This window comes from Cervus canadensis, chromosome 4, assembly GCF_019320065.1.
Source record: "Cervus canadensis isolate Bull #8, Minnesota chromosome 4, ASM1932006v1, whole genome shotgun sequence".
In the NCBI taxonomy this organism is placed as follows: domain Eukaryota; kingdom Metazoa; phylum Chordata; class Mammalia; order Artiodactyla; family Cervidae; genus Cervus; species Cervus canadensis.
The window spans coordinates 13,966,463-13,986,736 of record NC_057389.1 but is presented as its reverse complement, the minus strand read 5'-3'; the positions used below and the strand labels follow the sequence as shown (position 1 = coordinate 13,986,736).

Genomic DNA, 20,274 nt, shown 5'->3' with positions numbered 1-20,274 from the left:
GAACTGAAGAGCCTTTTGATGGAGGTGAAAGAGGAGAGTGAAAAAGTTGGCTTAAAACTCAACATTCAAAAAATTAAGATCATGGCATCTGCTCCCATCACTTCATGGCAAATAGATGAGGAAAACGTGGAAACAGTGACAGATTTTATTTTCTTGGGCTCCAAAATCACTGTGGATGGTGACTGCAGCCATGAAATTAAAAAAAACAAAACAAAAACACTTACTCCTTGGAGGCAAAGCTATGACAATGCTAGATAGCATATTAAAAAGCAAAGACATTTACTTTGTTGACCAAGACCTATATACTCAAAGCTTTGGCTTTTCTAGTAGTCATGTACAGATGTGAGAGTTGGACCATAAAGAAGGCTGAGTACCAAAAAATCTATGCTTTTGAACTGTGATGTTGGAAAAGACTCTTAAGAGTCCCTTGGACAGCCAGGAGATCAAACCAGTCCATCCTGAATATTCATTGGAAGGACTAATACTGAAACTGAAGTTCCAATACTTTGGCCATCTAAAGCAAAGAGCCAACTCATTGGAAAAGACCCTGATGCTGGGAAGGATTGAAAGCAAAAGGAGAAGAGGATGACAGAGGATGAGATGGTTAGATATCATCACTAACTCAATGGACATGAACAGACTCCAGGAGACAGTGAAGGACAGGGAGGCCTGGTGTGCTGCCGTCCGTGGGGTCACAGAGTCAGACACAGCCTAGTGACCGAACAGCAGCAACAAATCTCTTTTGCACCCTCAGGTTAGAGTGTTTTTAAACGTTTTGTAATCATAAGTTCTTAGAAAACCTAACAAGATTATACCTTTCTGGGAATAGCTTGAAAAATGTCACCTTCCTGCCAAAAGAGAAACCACTCAACAAAGTATGTGTAACTGACTGAACTATTGGAAAGAGTTAATGATCTTCCAGTGTTTTCTTTTTATTACAGCTCTCTGTGGCATATTCCACTATCCTACATCACTGATGGAAGAAATTACTCCAAGCATCGATCAGTATCACTACTGGACAAGAAATCAGGTTTGACTCTTCTAACACTTCTCTGATAAAAAATTAGAAACAACATATTTTCTAAAAAGCTAACCAGGCAGCAGAAAGGAGATGACACTTTTCCAATGTGCACAGCTCTGTGAGCTGGTCCTATGAGACACCTACAGAAAGTATGACTAAAGTGAGATTGATTCTGTATGCAATATCGTACATAAAACTGGTCTTTCTTAATCATGCGAAATAAGGTATGAAAAACCACTGAATATGCTAGCAATTGAGGTAGAAAAAAGCAAATGCTGTGTTTTTGTATCCGAGATAACTGTTTTATGTTACAAAGTAACAAGTAGAAGATGAGTTTCCAAAGGATACTCTGCTGTCCACTCTCTCTGGGTTGGACTGGGCCCACTACTTTTTTATAAGCACCCTAGATGATTCTTAGGCATGACAAAGGTTGATTCATGATGCAGAGTTGTAGTAAATAGTTACTACAAGATGTCCTGTAGACATAGTATACATTTTTTGATGAGAAAATAGGACTAGAAAGTATGATTGTGGAGGGTGATAATAAAATGTACAGATTGTATATGCAGACTCACAAGGGGTCTATAAAAAGAAATTGAAATGTAGTTTCTGACCATCTGTTAAATACCACCAAGTGCCACGCCATGTAGCATCTTAATTTACATCCTGAAAACTGAGGCTCTTGCATTCTGCAGGACTCATTAGTGATACTTAAGATTCATGGAAAGGGAAAATTTCTTGAATTTGGATCTGGTGTTCTGCCCTCTATAGTTGAGAGGGAAGTATAGCTTAGTGACAAAGTGACTTTGGAGCCAGATTGCTTGGTTCAATCATACGATTTTAGGTGAGTTATATGACCTCTCTGAGTCTCTTTCCCTAAGCTATAGAATGGAGAGATTAATTGTACTAAAGTTATAGTGTTACGATTTAGTTCATTTGGTTCATGTTAGGATTTAGTTCATTTATATGAAGCACCTAGAATAATGCCTGGCACATGTTATGTGCTATAGAAGTGTTAGTTATCATTATTAATGTTACTAATGAAAAAAAATAATTTTAAAGCATAACGTATCCACATTACATAAAATCCAGAAGATGGAAAACAAATTTTATTACTCTCTTGTAACTACTCTGATGACTATTTCTTTCTAGTAATTTTTTTAAAATAGTTTTTTACGTGGGTTGATGCTGTGTACATGTGATTTTTGTACTAATATCTTAACTTTCACTAATTGACTTAATCTTTACTGTTGGGCACTTGATTTACCATTTGTATCTATTTTAAAAAATGCCTCAATAAAATCTGAGTTTCTAAATGCTTTCCCATTATATGAACCTTTTCATAAGAACGCTTCTCAAAAATGACGACTGTGTTACCTTTTGTGGTTTAATAGATATTTCCAAGTTGCCCTTTTTTGTGTGTGGTAATAACTTATAAGGCCAATTGAACTATATGAGCATACCAGTTTCATTTCGTTCTAACTGGAGTGCTACAGTAATTATTTAAAACATTAAGTACAATTGATGATGTCATCATATCTTTGATTAACACAGCATAGCTGGAGGTGCAAGAAATTCCTGCCTTCTTTGGTTAAAAACAAAACCTCATACTTTCAGTGGGCCTTGCAAGGGGTCTCTGACCTAAGAGAGAACAAATTACCCCATCTTGTATTTTTGAAAAGGACCAATACAGAAATTTTGCAAACCTCTCAATAGTATATACATTTTTGGTGGTATCAGAAATAACTGGACAGTAAGAAATCTGCTTTTATTAGCCTTTTACTTTTTTGGCTCAGTTCATATGTCAACTTTTTAAACTCTCTCTGAGACTCACACCCCAAAGTCATGCCCATATTTTCCTGCTGTAACCTTTTCTTTCTAAGCACTCTCTTCTTCCACTGCACAAAAACTGTTTCAGCAGCTCAAGAATGCGTGCTGCCTCTTGTCTCTGGGCCTTTGCACATGCTGTTTTCTGTCCTGGAAGAACACTCTTGCCTCTTGACTCCCTGGTTTTATTCCTATTCACTCTTCCAATCTCAGCTCACCTACTGCTTGTTCTAAGGAGCTTCCTTCATCCCAAGATAGGTTAGATGCCTCCCTTATATGTTTTAATGATATTTTCTACTTTTCTACTTTTAATATACTGTGGCTGTTTAGTCCCCAAGTCATGTCTGACTCTTTCTCGACCCCAGGGACTATAGCCCGCCAGGCTCTTCTGCCCGTGGGATTTCCGAGGCAAGAATACTGGAATGGGTTGCCATTTCCTTCTTCAGGGGATCCTCCTGACTCAGGGATGGAACTCTAGTCTCCTGCATTGGCAGGCGGATTCTTTACGACTGAACCACTTACTTATATCTGTCCCCACAGGAGATGTATCCCCGCACTGAACGTGGAGATCTTAGTTCCACAAGTCACTTTTGCAGTCCTGGCACTCTGTAGGCGCATAAAAACTTATTGAATAAATACATTTTAGTTTATAATGGAGTGACTCAATTTCAAATGTCACTGTAAAAAGCTCTAGGAACACAGCATTCAATGCTTGGTGAAATGGCAACTTCTGTTTCTCTTCATTTGAAAATATTCTTAGTAAAGGGGAATTTATGACATGCACTATAATGTGACCAGTTTAATCTAGAGGTGGAACTGAGGCAATACATGACGAAAGCAGTGTCTGCTACTTCCTCTTCTCAGCCGTGTTATTTACCTTACCGCAGCTGCAGTTTTAATTCCTCGCAGTTCAGGTTTTGAAAAGTCCGCACTGCAAATGTCTGTCCTCACAAATGGTGTTTGACCCTGACAACAGTTGGGTCTTCTTGGTTCCTGATGCTCCTGTGAAGAACCAATTTTGGTTTCACTGAATTTTAGTCTTCTCTTTTCTCAAAAGAAATGGAGCACAGATGATGACATCAGAAGCTTATTTTATGCCGTTGTGACATTCGTACAATGTGGTAACTTGGTGGTTTGTTAAATCCGTAGTCTATTTTCATGAGTTCTAATGCCAGGGTTTCTGGGTTAGTCCCTTAGTTCAGTAAAATGTAGACGTTATATGTGGTCAATATTTTGGTCACTTTTCTCCCACGTACATGGATTTTGAATGGTTAATAGCTTTTGTGCATAAGAAGGGCGTAAACAGGACTTTTTCTAAACCACCTGTTGAGGAAATTACACCAAAGTGTCTCCTTGTTCCTTCTCTTCCTTCCTCTCCCCCACCCTTACCTCTCCCTTTCTTCCATTTTATTTCTGAACCTAATCTCTTTGACTAGAGGAAATTTTTATATTAAATCTAACTTGGAGCATTCATGTTTCTAAAAGGATATCACTGTGCCATAAACATTTTTCTGAAACTAAAGGGCATGGCACTGAAATGAAAGACAGTTGGAAAAAAGGAGGAAGGGTGTATAGTTAGGACAGCATATTTATCATGTGTGATTCTCTGCTCTTGCCTTTTTCCCCTAATAAAATAAAGGGGAAGAAAGGGGTATTGGAGAAAAAGGAATGCTTTTGAACAGGAGGGGATGTAGTTCAACTGTGTGTATCATGCTACCCCTCTGGAGCAAGCCATACAGGAAATTTTGCAGCTTTGTAGTAAAAACGTATTTTTTTTGTTTGTTTCTGTGCTTTAATGTTTCTTTATAAAACAGTAGTTGATTTTCATAACTCATTGACAAGTGTTTTTTTTTTTAAATCACTATTAGATTACTTAATCTGGGCTTCTGCCATTTAACATCAGTTACTCTTTTTTTTACTACTCAATGGACTGTGAAAATTGAACTGTTAATCTGTTAATGATTATGATAAATTAAAAACATACGAGAGTAGCTTCATCCACTGCAAGATGTAGTTACCTCCCTTGTGTGCAAAGCTCTTCTGTTTTTTTTTTTTTTTTTTTGATACCTGTGGTTTTAAGGTCCTCTATTGTGAATCATTCAGAAGACCTGAAAGAGACTAATATGTTGATTCTTTAAATGATAACTCTCCTTTCCATGCTGTTGGCTGCACTGCTTCATATTCTGTCATCAAAATGACAGTAGTAATTTCAAGTACACTCCCAGCTCTGTTCCTCCTCTCTGCCATCTGGACCTGGCTAGGTTTACAAGATAGCGAGTTGCTTATCATCCGAGAGACTCTGTATTTCAATATTTTCCTATTTCCATCCAATGGGAAAATTGCCATGCTTATCATTCCTCGCCTCCTGTTTTGGGAAAGGGAGATTTGAAGCTCTTCGGTTCTTTTTCCCAAGGTCCTTTCTTGATAAAAGCCCTGTAGGAAATTGTTTGGTGACCTAGAGAGTGTTGATATTTTTGCATTAGCTACTGTTAAAGTTAATTTCATTAGTCGTAGGTTTGTTAAAAATACATCCACTCGGAGCAGCTACTCTTACCAACGTGAATATTCCTTAGAACTGTATTCTGCTTTAGAAAAGGAATAAACCTGATTAATGTGATAATCCATTCCATCTGTTGCCATATCAGCAATAAAACAAGTTAGTATGAATTTTTTTAATGAAAAAGACTGATTATCTGATATGTCATGTTAAGACATGATCAGAATATAAGTCTTTACATCTTAAAACTCTTTGACAGTCTCAGAATTAGAGTAACTAAGGTGTTAAGAAAATCTGATAAATTGAAATAATTCATGTTTTTGAAGTTGATCAGTCCTAGATTTCAAGTACTAAAAGGTTTAAATGTGTTTCCAAAGCATTTTATGTGTAAAAACCCTCTTATATAATTATTATGATAGTAAAAATTTTAAAACCACCTAAATATTTCCAAATAAAAGATGGGTTAGACTGTGGTATGTCCCAAAATAAAACATCCTTAAGATTTTGAATCCTGCATATGAAGGCAGTGGGAAAATGGCAGGAAATGGAATCGGGTATGTGAAAAAGCAGCATAATATAATGTATAAAATGATGTACATAGATCCAGTATATTAAATACTAATCCAGTTAAAATGTGTATAGGAAAAATCTTGGTAGGAAATATACCCATGATGCTTTTATTGTTTGAGTTTAGATGATTTTTCTTATCTCTACTCCCCTTTTCTCTTTTAATTTAAAAAACTGCATTCCCCACTTTAAAGTGGGGAAGAAAACTTACATCATAAACAGCTGCAAACCTTATTTAGATTTGTTTGAAACCACTTATCGTGACATAATCGTTTTGCTCATTCATTCATTAATGCACCAAGTATCTCCTGAGTACCTGCTAGGAGCATTGTTCTCGGTACTGAGAGATTAGGAGTAAACAAAGTAACACCCATGGGGTTTATAGTCTAATAAATATGAAACCTTAAGATGCTTAGAAGCATACCCCTAACTATTGGTTTAAATTCACATCCTCATTGCAAACTGTAAAGGACGTTTCCTGGTTAGTAATTTTAAAAGTTGCAGTCAACTTTTGTAGTACTATTTTTAAGGTTGCATTTTTTTAGCTTCTTATTAATTGCATATTAATTGAAATCACTCCATATAAATTTCTAACAATTCTGTCGGCATTAAAATGTAACGGTAGGGGTCCAGAAAGTACATTATCAGCTTTCTATTATTTTAACTCAGTTAGTTCTTATTTGTGCCTCATGAGACATCTGCTCTTCCCTAATGTTTATTTTGCTATCTTTGAATTATGTGACTTTTCAAAATGGCTTCTTGTGTCCTTTCTCTGTTAACATAAGCAAAGACAAAAGGCCCAGAGGGAACACATCTTATATACTAAACAGCTTCCTTACTGTCTTCCCCTGTGCCACACCCTGCACACACTCCCAGCGTGAACTTGGGAGCCAGTTCAGTGCACGGATACCACGCACACTTTCTCTCTGGGCCTTGAACACTTAAGAGTCCCTCTTTGCCTGGCTCACAATACCTGTATATCCTGAAGTCTCAACGGTCATGTCATTTCTTCCAAGAAATCTCTTCCTGACCTTCCCTCGGGGGTGAAGCATTCTACCCTGTCTTCTACAGAATGCCACATTTTCTGTTTCCATCCGACAACATTAGTCTGACACCCTACTCACCGGTTACATTGGATTGTAAGATCCAGGAGGGCAGGCACATGTGCCTTCTTTACCATTAAATAAAGACTTGTTAAGTGAATGGGTGGTGATCTTTGTTAACATGAACAGGACTGCCCTGGGGGGTGGACATTTAGTTTCTCAGTAGAAATAATATAAATATTTTAAATATAAAATAATAATATATAATATTGTTTATATATTTATTTATCACAATATTTAATATATTAAATATTATATTATTATATTAATATAGAAAATAATAATATAATATTTTAAAATATAAAAATAATACCATACTCTGAAACAGAGTATTCACTTAATACTTTTCTTTCCCTATCCTCTCTCTCTCTCTCATTTTTTGGTCTGTATTAGGTGTCATCAATCTCACAGAAGAAGTGCAGTGGATCAAGGTCAATACAAACATGACTGGCTATTACATTGTCCATTACGCAGACGACAACTGGGAAGCGCTGATCAAACAGCTGAAAATAAATCCTTATGTGCTGAGTGACAAAGATCGAGCCAACCTCATCAACAACATCTTTGAACTTGCAGGGTAGAGTATGCTTGGCTTGGGTCTAATTTTGTTTCTTTTTTTTTTTTTTTTAAATAAGTGTTCTTGAGGAAAAGGACATTTAAGAAAAGCAGTTGAAAAGAGCCAGCATGTATTGCCTGGTAGGTGGTAGGTATAATTCACTTTGGAGAACTGAGAAGATAGAAGACATACCCCTTGTCTATCTAGAAGCATCAGCACAAGCATGTTGAACAGTTATAAGATTTAAATCATGTTTCAAGACTGTAGATACTGACAAGCACAATGCATGAATTTGCTGAATAAATGGATACAGAAGTTCAGGGTTTGCTTTACTTCACGAGAGAATTCTTTTCAAGAAGCCTGTGCTTTCAGTGTAAAGCTTAGTGCTCGTATGAGGCTCGTATGAGGCATGTCTTGAGAACTGGCGTACCACTCACCTCCCCAGCTGCCCCCCAAGCTACACAAGCCCAAAGCCCAGAATGGCAGTGAGCTCATGTACCGATGTCCTCTGCAGAGGAAGATCACCGACTTAGGTCGTCAGTGGGTCTAGACACACAAAGAAAAGAAAGAAAGAAAGTGAAGTCACTCGGTTGGTTGTATCCCACTCTTTGCGACCTCGTGGACTGTAGCCCACCAGGCTCCTCTGTCCATGGGATTTTCCAGGCAAGAATACTGGAGTGGGTTGCCATTTCCTTCTCCAGGGGACCTTCCCGACCCAGGTATCGAACCCCGGTCTCCCGCATTGTGGGCAGACGCTTTACCCTCTGATCCACCAGGGAAGCCCAAGGAAGACAGAAACCCTAGCACCAAGGAACACCCAAATGTGTCCCTTCTGACTGCTCTTGACCTTCCTGTCACATGGTGACCTCACACCATCTCAGCCATCGATGTTGTGATTTCTGTCAAGTGGGTAATTTTTAAAAGGTGTTCACCATAAATTCACAGTGGCCCTCACCCTAACAAGTTTGACAAAATTCCCATACAAATAACAAATTACTTTCTGATTCAGATCCTCTTTCTGCCACTGATCAATATAAGTAACTAATGATAAGTAAAATTGGCACACTTCATCATTTCTCATCTAAAATGTTATGATACTTTTCCTGAATTAGTAGCAATTTACAGGTGACTTATAGAACAAATAACTAGCTGTTGTTCATCTTTCTCCTGAAAGGTGTCTTTAACCTTGAGTCGCACACGCGAACTTAATCAAAGATATTTAGTCTAACTTTACAGAATATCGGGCTTTCCTGGTGGCTCAGATGGTTAAAGAATCTGCCTGCAATGTGGGAGACCTGGGTTTGATCCCTGGGCTGGAAAGATCCCCTGGAGAAGGGAATGGCTACCCACTCCAATATTCTAGCCTGGATAATTCCATGGACAGAGGAGCCTGGCAGACTACAGTCCATGGGGTTGCAAAGAGTCAGACATGACTAGCGACTTTGACTTCACTTCACTAAAGACTATGGAGCCATAGAATACCTACCACTCAAAGCTTAAATTTTAGGTCTTCAGGATCCCCGCTCCCCCATCTAGCCATAGCTTCTCTCTCAGTGTGCATACTTTTTTGGCATATTTACTTTTCTGGCATATTTACTTTTTTGTTCTTTTACCCATTAGTCTAGGCAAAGTGTCTCTTCAGAGAGCTTTTGACCTGATTGATTATCTTAGAAATGAGACCTACACTGCACCCATCTCTGAAGCCCTGATCCAGACAGAACTCATCTATAACCTCCTTGACAAACTCGGGCACATGGATCTGGCCTCAAGATTGGTGGTAAGTCTGCCTTTTTGCCAAGTTCTCTGTGTTGCTTGCCTTTACTGTCGTTATTCATGTTCCCTTCAGCAGTTATAGACTGAAAAAGCAGTTATATTCCATTTTCATCACTTTCCTGGTGCTGAAATCTTAACTTTGAATCAACATGTCATTTCTTACCATGAGGAGTTGATAAAGGGTTAGCATGATGTATTCATGTCTGAATATCCAAGTATATAGACCTCTGACACTGCTGTCAAAATGAGGTCACATGAAAAATTTCTCTATTCAACTCTTGGTTTATTTTCATATAATAAATGCTTGGAATAGGCCCTTTTGCAAAGTAGGGCTCCCCATTAATTTCCTGGTGGTCATTATAAAATGACAACTATGTTTGTAGTGGGACTATTCGGTTTTGGGGGTCCTCACTGATAACTATCTTATTAAGGATGGTGATGCTGGTTAATATAAGTTTCTTTGCAAAGCACTACTGGTTTTGGAGACTGTTTTACCTTTTTTAAAACCAATTGCCTGGTCTTAACAGTTGTTATTTTAGACAATTTTGGTATTAAATTTTGACTGTGTATTTAGAAGCTTAAGAAGGAGTGACGAATTCTTTGTCTTATCTAATTCTCTGAACCACATTCAGACAACAAGGTTTGCTTTACCAACTAGTCAGGTTTTCCAAAGACCAGGCAAAAGGCAGCTTTCAGGAAAAATAAGGTGATGGGCCAGGAATTAGAATAAGTCTTTTAGAATTTTGGCATCCTCAATGGTAAAAGGAAGGGGCTGGATTGCACCTTAAAAAAAAAAAAATCCTCAGTGACGGGGAGGGAGTTAATGGTGGGGGGCCATACAGAGCTTGAAAAGCCCCTTCCTTACAAGTTTCTGATCTGACCTGCAAGCAGCCAGCCCCGCTCCCTACCCATAAGTGAGACGCTTCAGTTCGATGATTTCTGAGGTATCTTCTGATTACCAAGATTTTTATCATTCTTCTGTTTCATAAGGCTTTCAACTACCAACCTTAATAGAAACCAGCCCCTGGAGTGTGACGTGGCCCACAGTGACCCTCAGTAAATGGGGGATGAATGAGTGAGTGGAACAAGTACATTTCAGTGCTCACTGTACCCTGCACACCCTGCTCACTGCTTAATGCAGATAACCTCGTTTAACCCTCACGCAGCAGCAGATAGATATCTCTGCCCTCATTAACACAGATGAGGACACTGAATAATTTCTCCAAAGTCGCTTACCTCGTGAATGATGAAGCTGAAGACTCAGACCCAGATCGCTTTCATGCCAGACCCTCCTCTTTGTGTTATAAGGCCGTATTTTAATGTGTTCTTGCTTGTCATCTACCAGAGGATACCCTTTTATTGGAAGAATCAAAGCTGTTTCTTGCTATATTTTCCCCTCTTGTACAGTGATATTTTAAATTAAAACAGTTTGAAGGCTTGGTAAACATCATGATGGCAAAAGTCACTCTTCTGCCTGCCTCTCTCCATCCGTGTGTTGGGGGCCTGGTGTCAGGGGGCATTTGGTACTTAATTCAGGCTGTCCCTGTGCTGAAAGCACAGATGCTGAACTCAGCCAGCAGTTAGATCTTCTGAATAGCTTCCTGCTGTGACACTCAGCTAACTGCATCTTCATCTCAGATGATGATTTCCAGTTTGCCGGGCAGGTATGTGTTTATCCAGAACGTGGCGGAACATACCGTCCAGGGGACTGGTGGTTAGAGAATCCAAACAGGAGGCTTCGTGTGTGTTTATGAGACCTTTACCATTGTACGTCTTCATGCACTTGACTGGCATGACAGTTAAAAGTTGTGATGAGTTTAAAGTTATGACAGTTAAAAGTTAAAAGTCATGATGGCTTTAATTCAGGAAGAGAAACTCTCTCTTTAAAATTCTTGTTCTGATCTTAGGGCATTCGAGTAGGATCAAAATTCTCAAATATGAAATGTGACCCACTGTAGATGAGATTGGGATGGCAGAACCTTCTGAGACCTCGGATCCAATCATTAAGTAGTGTTTGTGATTAAGACTGATGTCTAATTAATTTTTTAAGTTAGTGTCATGAGAGCATTGTATGCATTTATTGGTCCTTTTGTTATGTAGGCTACACAGACCCGTATAACACATATTACCTATATATCACATTTTGTGATGTCTGCTCTGATATGTGATGGGTAGAGTCTGGAGGCATATTTGAATTGTGTCAGATTGTTCACATCTGATGCTAAAATCTGATCTCAGCCATATTCCTGTTTCATCACTTATAACTCTGTCATCCTTTTACATATGAGGAATTGGTGGGATAAACCTTTTGTAATAAAAGTTGACAGTTCACTTTTAAGAAGCTCAGCTAACCCAAGAAAGAACTCCCTGGGAACATCAGTGTAAAATTAAAGCAGTAAATCAAAATGTAATAAATAACATAAGTGCCAGCATCTTGCCCTGTTTTATTTTTAAAGTCATTTTGTGTCATTGTTGTTGCATTTTACTGCATGTATGTACATTGTATGACTCATCAATTTATTCCCTCTCCCTATTATTTTTTAAATAGTCTTTTATGTTATCATTTGATTTTTTTTTTTTTTTTGGCTGCACTGCATAGCTTGTCAGACCTTACTTCCCTAATCGGGGCTCAAATCTGGGGTTTGGCCGTGAAAGTGTTGAGTCCAAGCTGTTGGACCACCAGTGAATTCCCCTGAAATATACTTAAAAATCAACAATTTGGGGACTTCCCCTTGACTCTTGGGTATGGGCCGTAAGTAAGAAAGTTACACCCCATAACTGCAAAGGAGTAAACGCCCAGGGATTGGCTACAGCATCACTTGCGGTTTCCCCCGCTTCCAGTGTTTTGAAGTGCCTTTTTCCCCACCGCTTTCTTCATTTTAGTATAAATTCTCAAGGGTGGTTGCCATTTTTCTCCACTGAGTTTTTGTTGTTGCTGTTAATGGTTTTGCAAGTGTGGGAGGTTTCTTTTTCGTCTCTCGTTCTTCCTTTGTTTCTGTTTGACAGTTGTGAGTAGCTTGTCACTCTTTCATTTGTCATAGTGCCATCATGATGCCACTGAGAAGGTCAGGCCGGCGGAAGACAGCGTGTGTCGGTGCGGGTACCCGGCAGGGGCATCCGCACAAGTCAGCTTCCCTGCACCCCAGCCAGCGTGGCAAGCGGTTTTTCCCACCACTTCACACCCTCCCGGTGACTGCGAGCCTGCACACATCTCACAAGGCGTCTGTTCTGTTTCATTGCCTGTGAGGCAGGCAGACAGAAGGGAATTGCCCCGTTATCACAAACTTCGCCTCCTTCTTAGACAGATGCTTTTTCCCCCATTCTCATAGTCAGCTCCACAAAAGACTTACGCAGACCTCAGAGAAAGGTCTGCTGAGAAAGCGGCCTCAGCAGTTTAAAACTCTCCGACTAGGCTTCATTTTAAGTATCGACAGAGGCTCTCTAGAAGAATATTATGCTCTGTGAAGAATTTGAACTAATTTGGAGGGCGGTTAAGAGGCTTTGTACATCTGTGGTGCTTGAAATAAGACTGGTCGTGGTCGAGTTCCAGGACCAGTGACAGAAAACCCTCTTGTGCCGAGAACACTGCAGGAGGGGATGTCTGTAAACTGGTTTCATTTTGATCCTCCTCATTTGTTGCCATGAAAGGTATCTAAAAAATCCCTATAAGCATTTTTATATTAGAATTTTGGTTCCTTTCAGTGACATTCACAAATGCATATTTTACATGATGATTTTTAAAGTTCCCTGTGTCCTCTTTTCCTCCCCTCCACCACAGCTTGGAGTATGGAAATAGTTCCATATATTATGAACAGCTTTCATGCTTTTGTCGTGGGAAGAGATGAAAAAGAAATAAGAGATCTGTTGGTTTCTTAAAACCATTGTTGTTGTTGTTGTTTTAGTAGCTAAGTCATGTCTAACTTTTTTTCGACTCCATGGACTGTAGCCCTCCAGGCTCCCCTGTCCATGGGATTTTCCAGGCAAGAATACTGGAGAGGGTTGCCATTTCCTTCTCCAGGAGATCTTCCCAATCCAGGGGTAGAATCCATGTCTCTGCATTGGCAGGCGGTTTCTTTACCACTGAGCCACCAGGGAAGCCTTAATACCATAAATACATACTTAAGAATGAGATCTCTTTCAAAAGTAATTATAACAATGGACTTTTAATTGTAGATGATTTTACTGAATAACCGGTAATTTTCTTAAGTGTGATAAGGTATTGTGGTTACATAGGAGAATGTCCTTATTTCTGAGAATTGCATGCTAAATTATTTATAAATGGAATCTCATGATATCTGTAACTTGCTGTCATATGGTTGAACTAAACCCAGAAAAACCAAGTGTGTGTATATTTGTCTTATACACAAATGTAAGAGTGTTAACAAAACAGTGACTCTGACATACGGCTATTCATTTTACTATTCTTGTGGCTTTTCTGTAGACTTGAAAATTTTTAAATAAAAAGTTGGGGAGGGAGGAAAAATAACTTACAAACAACTGTTCTTCCCTGCAGGCCTCATTTTCTTAATTTGATTAGATTAATTTGTTATAGCATCAGGCTAGATGATACTTTAAATATTCCTTTAATAATGGATTCAGAAACATTTAACCACCTACGCATTCAGAAAGAAGTGTATTTTTCTCTCATTGCTTAATGGATTTATGGATGCTAAAGTCACCAGGTCAGGAAGTTTCCGCTTTCTTCCAGCAGTGGTTATAGATGATACTTCTTGGCAGGAAAGCAGCTTCTAGCTGAGTATACACAGAAGAAATGTTCCCTACTGCACAAAGTCATTAATTTTTTCTGTCCTATGTCATTAAGTCCACCTTGGCTGTAGCAACCTTATTTATAGCCTTAGTGATATTGAATGGTTTCATCCCAACCACTTGTGAGCTTCATATGTCAGTTTTTATTTAAATAAGTAATATCTATGTTCCCTGCTTTTTTTTCTTTTTGGGTAAATGTAGGAAAAAAAGAGATCTTGTCCTGATTTTTCTGGTTGCCCTCATTGTTATGACTCTGTTATGATCCATTCTGTCTCTCTAGAACAAGGTATTTAAATTGCTTCAAAGCCAGATCCAACAGCAGACTTGGACTGACGAGGGCACTCCGTCTACTCGAGAGCTCCGGTCGGTCTTGCTGGACTTCGCTTGCACCCACAGCCTGGAGAACTGCAGCGCTGCTGCCTTGAAGCTCTTCAATGACTGGGTGGCGTCCAATGGCACTCAGAGGTGATGTATGCTCTTGCTCTTGTGGGCCCCACAGCATGTAGTGAAACCAGGATCTTTATGTCCTGAATCATAAAGGTTATAAAGCCGAGCATTAATGTAGGTGAACTCTAGGTAACTGATTCTCAAACCAGACTGTTGTTTTAATTGTGATCAAATCCATATAGACTTTAGTATCTTAACAATTTTTAAGTGTGCAGTTCAGTAGCGTAAGTATATTCACATGGTTGTACAACGAATCTCCAGAACTTTTCCACCTTGCAAAACTGAACAAGACAACTGCTCCCCATTTTCTCCTCACCCAAGCCCTTGGCAGCCACCATTCTATCTTCTTTTGTAGGAGTTTTACTGCTGTAAGTACCTCATATAAGTGAAATCATACAGAAAGTGTCTTTTTGTGCCTGGCTTTCAGTTCACTCACTCAGACTCTTTGCGACCCCATGGACTGCAGCACGCCAGGCTTCCCTGTCCATCACCAACTCCTGGAGGTTGCTCAAACTCATGTCCATCGAGTCAGTGATGCCATCCAACCATCTCATCCTCTGTCATCTCCTTCTCCTCCTGCCTTCAATCTTTCCCTGCATCAGGGCCTTTTCCAAGGAGTCAGTTCTTCACATCAGGTGGCCAAACTTGGAGTTTCAGCTTCAGCATCAGTCCTTCCAATGAATATTCAGGACTGATCTCCTTCAGGATGGACTGGTTGGATCTCCTTGCAGTCCAAGGGACTCTCAAGAGTCTTCTCCAACACCACAGTTCAAAAGCATCAATTTTTCTGGACTCAGCTTTCTTTATAGTCCAACTCTCACATCCATACATGACCACTGGAAAAACCATAGCTTTGACTAAACAGACCTTTGTTGGCAAAGTAATGTCTCTGCTTTTTAGTATGTTGTCTAGGTTGGTCATAGACAACCTAATAATGTCCTCAAGATTCATCCATGTTATAGCATACGTCAGAATATCCTTTCTTTTTAAGGCTGAGTAATCCACTGGATGTATATACCACATTTTGTTTTATCTCTTCATCCACTGATAGACATTTAGGTTGCTTCCACCTTCTGGCTCCTGTGGATAATGCTGCTATGAACATAGGTGTACAAATACCTCTTTGAGACCTGCTTCATTTCCTTCATATATATACCCAGAAGTGGTATTGCTGGGTCATGTGGTAGTTCTATATCTAATTTTATAAGAATACCCATAATGTTTTCCAGAGGGGCTTCACTGTTTTCCATTCCTACCAGCAGCGTACAAGAGTTCCAGTTTCTCCACATCCTTGACAACACTTATTCTCTGGGCTTTTGATAGCCACCCTCCTAATAGCTTGAGGCATCAAACAGGTCTCTCTTAATTTAGGAATAAAACATAGCAGGTGGCATTAGCAGTTAGTAGAAATGTTTTTATGATGATTGGTTTTCGCCAGGTTTCTTACTGGGTATATGGGAAAAGATTCAAACACCAGGTGGAGACTTGGGGTGTAGGATATTGGGGTAACCTGTTGAAGCCCTCTCCAGCTCTGAGATCTTAATTAAGACAGAAAACTGTGCTCCTACCCCTGTTCTCACCCCTCCTGCTACATATGCTGATAGATTTCTACCGCGGGACATATCATGCTGTGTTATGATGTCTGTATTTATCGTTATGTACTTGATGATAGCCCATGAGCCTCCCAGCAGGTAGTGACTATGTCTTATTCTTTTTCCCTGCTCACAGCGTCCAGCCAGTTGCCTGCCTGGTTCTTTGTGGGTGAACAGTAAATGATTACTGTATTGAATTAATATGCTTTTTAGCCGCATCACCAGGAAAGGAGTAGCCACTGGATTCATCATTTTCCTGACAATTAATTATACAGTGAAGACTTTATTATTACCTGCTCAGTCCCCAAAGCACTGCCCCTGGTCAGTTCCTTGCCTTTGCATTCAGTGTTTTTTTCTGGTTGTTCTCATATCGGACCACCTCTCTTACAGCCTGCCTACGGATGTCATGACGACCGTGTTCAAGGTTGGAGCAAAAACTGAGAGCGGCTGGTCATTCCTCTTAAGCAAATACGTCTCTCTAGGCTCTGAAGCAGAGAAGAATAAAATACTCGAAGCTCTTGCCAGCTCAGAGAATGTACGGAAGCTTTACTGGTATGAAGCCACCAAAGGAGTATGATCTATGGAAACCAAAAGCATCAGAGCACAGAGACCCTCGAGGGCAGGGAATCCCCCTTCTCCTCCTTTTGCTCACAGGGCAGGCCTGACCTGGGCAGTGGGGTGAGGAGACCCCACATACAGGGGTTCATCTCAGGGACCAGACCTGTCCCCACAGGCGACAGTGCTATGCCCAGAAGGAACTGGAGATGCCAAGAGCCACAGCCCTGCTTTCTTCTTAAATATGTCTTCTTCCCCTTGGCACGTTGTCTTTAATTCCACACTTAGCGCTTCATTCTTTCTGGGCAAAGGCACGGTTCTGTCCCAGCCGTCTCTTTGAAAATGCAGACACTTCAGGAAAAGGTACTTACAGGAAAAGGAAAAGCTTACAGGTTACACCGTCAGGTGAATCTGCCAGACTATTTAATTACTCAGCTGAGGAAGACCTGGGAATGGAAGGCTTATGTGAGGAAAGAAGGGCAGTGAGAAGGTCTCCCAACAGGAAGAACAGGGGAAAGGCGCTCTGAGTCGCCGAGACACTGGAAGCGTCTTGAAAGTCAGTGCCCGGAAAGGGGTGGAGGGAGGCGCTGGGGTCTTGTTGCTTCTCTTGTACAGTTTTGCTCAGATAAATCATGATAGTGTCCCTGAGATGTCTTCAGCAGCTGCCCAGACCCACTTTCCAAAGGATGCACTGTAAATGGTCATTTTCTTGAAAGTAGTAGCCAGGTTCTGACCCAAGCAAACAGAGAAAAGATTTACTGTTTTTAAACCAGTCATAATTTTGTTTTAGACCAGGAATATGCTGATAAATTTCCACTCTAAAGTCTATACACAGTACCTAAGAAATGGAGTGGGGCTTCCCTGGTGGCTCAGAGGTTAAAGCGTCTGCCTGCAATGCGGGAGACCTGGGTTCGATCCCTAGGTGGGGAAGATCCCCTGGAGAAGGAAATGGCAACCCACTCCAGTATTCTTGCCTGGAGAATCCCATGGACAGAGAAGCCTGGTGGGCTGCAGTCCACGGGGTGGCAAAGAGTCAAACACGACTGAGCGACTTCACTCACTCACTAAGAGATGGAGTAACACACAAAATGATCTCGTTTGATCCTTCACTTCTGTTCTTATCCTCTCCTCTGTTAACACGGTCAGTCCTGGACTATGTACTTAATGCTTTATTCTGTGCCCAGTGTTTTGTGACATTCGTTTAGTGAATGATCAGTCTTTGAGATTTGCCGCAAAGCCTACTCCATTTTTTTTTAATTGCTGTGTATTATTCCATAATATGGCTCTATCATAGTTTATTCAACCCATCATGTCTTGATGAGCAGTTGGGTTTTTTTCCTGTTAAAAATATTGCTGCGTTCTTTTAGGGGTATGTGTGTTCTCATATAAGCAGATATTATCACATAGCAAATGCTCATGTTCAAATGCCTAACTTTTATATTTATTAGCAATAGCTATGTCCCTGGGGTAATTATATAACCTCAGCTTCTTAAACTATAAAATGAGGATAGATAGTAATGACCTATTTCAAACATTGTTATTCAGTAATTTGGAACATTATCTAGTACACATATCAGTATCAATTTATTGAGTGCATTCTGAAAAGTATCCTCATTTTTATATGACAGCCCAGTTTAAAAGTAATAAGATATCTCCCTACTCAAAGTTTTTAACAGAAAAAACAGAACCAGCTTTCAGAATTATCATAAATTCTACTGGAGATTATATCCTAAATGTCCTTTTCTTCCCCCTAAATGTCCTTATTACATCAAGAACAATTTATTACTATGTAACAGTATATTAATGTGTTTATCTCGTTGGTTTTTCCTTCACATAGAAACATGACAAGTTTTCACTGTTAATGAAGCTTAGACGGAACCAAAACTTATATCTCTTGAATTGCCACAGAGCTTTAATTAGGAGACCGGTATTATTTTAAATTCAGTCATCATTTCATCATGAATAATTATTTTGGAAGCTCAATCTGCTCTGCTCTCCAGGTTGATGAAAAAGAGCCTCGATGGAGATCTCATCCGAACACAGAAGCTGTCGTTCATCATTAGGACGGTGGCCCGGCGTTTTCCCGGACACTTGCTGGCCTGGGATTTTGTCAAAGAGCACTGGAGTAAGCTTGTGCAGAAGTGAGTTGCTCAGAGAATTACTAACTTTCAGTACTTGAAAGCCTTGCATCTGAAAGCAGTCCCCAGGGTTGTATTAGTTCAGAAGAGTCACGCTTTGCTGTGAGAGGAAAAATGCTTCAGTGACAGTTTAACGAACACGGAAATAGTCACATTTGTAAACAACATTCCGTAATGCAAGTCAATTTAACAATGGTGTTTTAAGTAATCGAACTAGTCAAGCCCAACCTTGCTCCGCACAAGCTCACTTAGCTTAAGTGAGTGAAGTCGCTCAGTCTTGTCCGACTCTTTGCAACCCCATGGGCTGTAGCCTACCAGGCTCCTCAGTCCATGGGATTTTCCAGGCAAGAGTACTGGAGTGGGAATTCCTTCTTGAGGGGAATCTTCCCAACCCGGGATCGAACCTAGGTCTCCTGCATTGCAGGCAGATGCTTTACCGTCTGAGCCACCAGGGAAGCCAGCTCACTTGGCTTGGCCACGGACTATTTCAGAATGGCTGTTTAGTTTCATGTGTTGCAAACACCTCCTCATTACCAAGGGATCGTTTACAAACTCAGACCCAGCTCAACAGCACAAGTCGCTCATTTTTCCCTTTTAAATCAGTAATGACACCTTCTGGGTGTGTGATGCTGTTTTTGAGGCAAACGTGGGCTGTTAATTTCTTTGGCTCTCCTGCCTACTGGGAGAGGTGTGTGTGGTGACTCCCGATGCACCAAGCTCCCCAGTTCCCAGGAGCAGGACTCCACTCTGCCTCGGGCATGTGGAGTTTACAATAAGCATGTTCTCTGCACTCAGGAACCTGGCTTACCAGCAGCTGACTCATTCTTTTTTGCCTTTTGCCCTTATGTTTGTGTTTCTTCAGGTTCCATCTGGGGTCCTATACCATACAAAGTATCGTTGCTGGATCAACTCACCAGTTTTCAACAAAGGCACATTTATCTGAGGTTGGTTGCATCAAATGCTGTTGGGGAGACCAGGCCATCCCTTCGCCCTCAGGGTGCTCAGTATAAGTCAGATGGTGGTTTCCCCTGCCAAGCCCCGTCCCTTCAGTCTGCCTGCCTGCATCCGCGCTAATGATCCTGCGCTGGGATTATTTCTAAAGGGTGGATATGCAGCAAGGAGGAAAAGTTCTGCTTCCATCCTCCACAGTATGCCGTTGTCTCCCATCTGATACAGATGATTTTTTGAATTAAGATCCACATATGCCAAGTTTATTTTTAACTGGCGATTAGATTGTTTTTGAAGAGTTCCATTCAGAGGGTAAAATTAGACCCCAGGCCTAACTTTAGACTCTACCTTATTTACTGTTACTTGGCCTTTCCACCCTCCCCACCCCCCCACTTGAAATTTGAAAAATTCATCCTTGTGGGAGTAAGGGGAATTCTTTTTTAAAACAGCTTCACATCAGCATGACCATCACTAAGTTAAAGC

At 40.3% G+C, this 20,274-nt stretch overlaps 1 protein-coding gene across 1 annotated transcript in view; it reads left to right on the top strand.

Annotated features, from left to right (window-relative positions):
* The window catches only part of LOC122439506 (leucyl and cystinyl aminopeptidase), a 100,511-nt gene that overhangs the window by 71,789 nt on the left and 8,448 nt on the right, over nt 1–20,274 (top strand). The window contains exons 11-17 of the mRNA XM_043464586.1: nt 942–1,030; nt 7,409–7,592; nt 9,192–9,348; nt 14,392–14,576; nt 16,541–16,702; nt 18,706–18,846; nt 19,706–19,787. Coding sequence (XP_043320521.1) covers nt 942–1,030; nt 7,409–7,592; nt 9,192–9,348; nt 14,392–14,576; nt 16,541–16,702; nt 18,706–18,846; nt 19,706–19,787 — 1,000 coding nt within the window. The remainder of the gene's footprint in view (nt 1–941; nt 1,031–7,408; nt 7,593–9,191; nt 9,349–14,391; nt 14,577–16,540; nt 16,703–18,705; nt 18,847–19,705; nt 19,788–20,274) is intronic.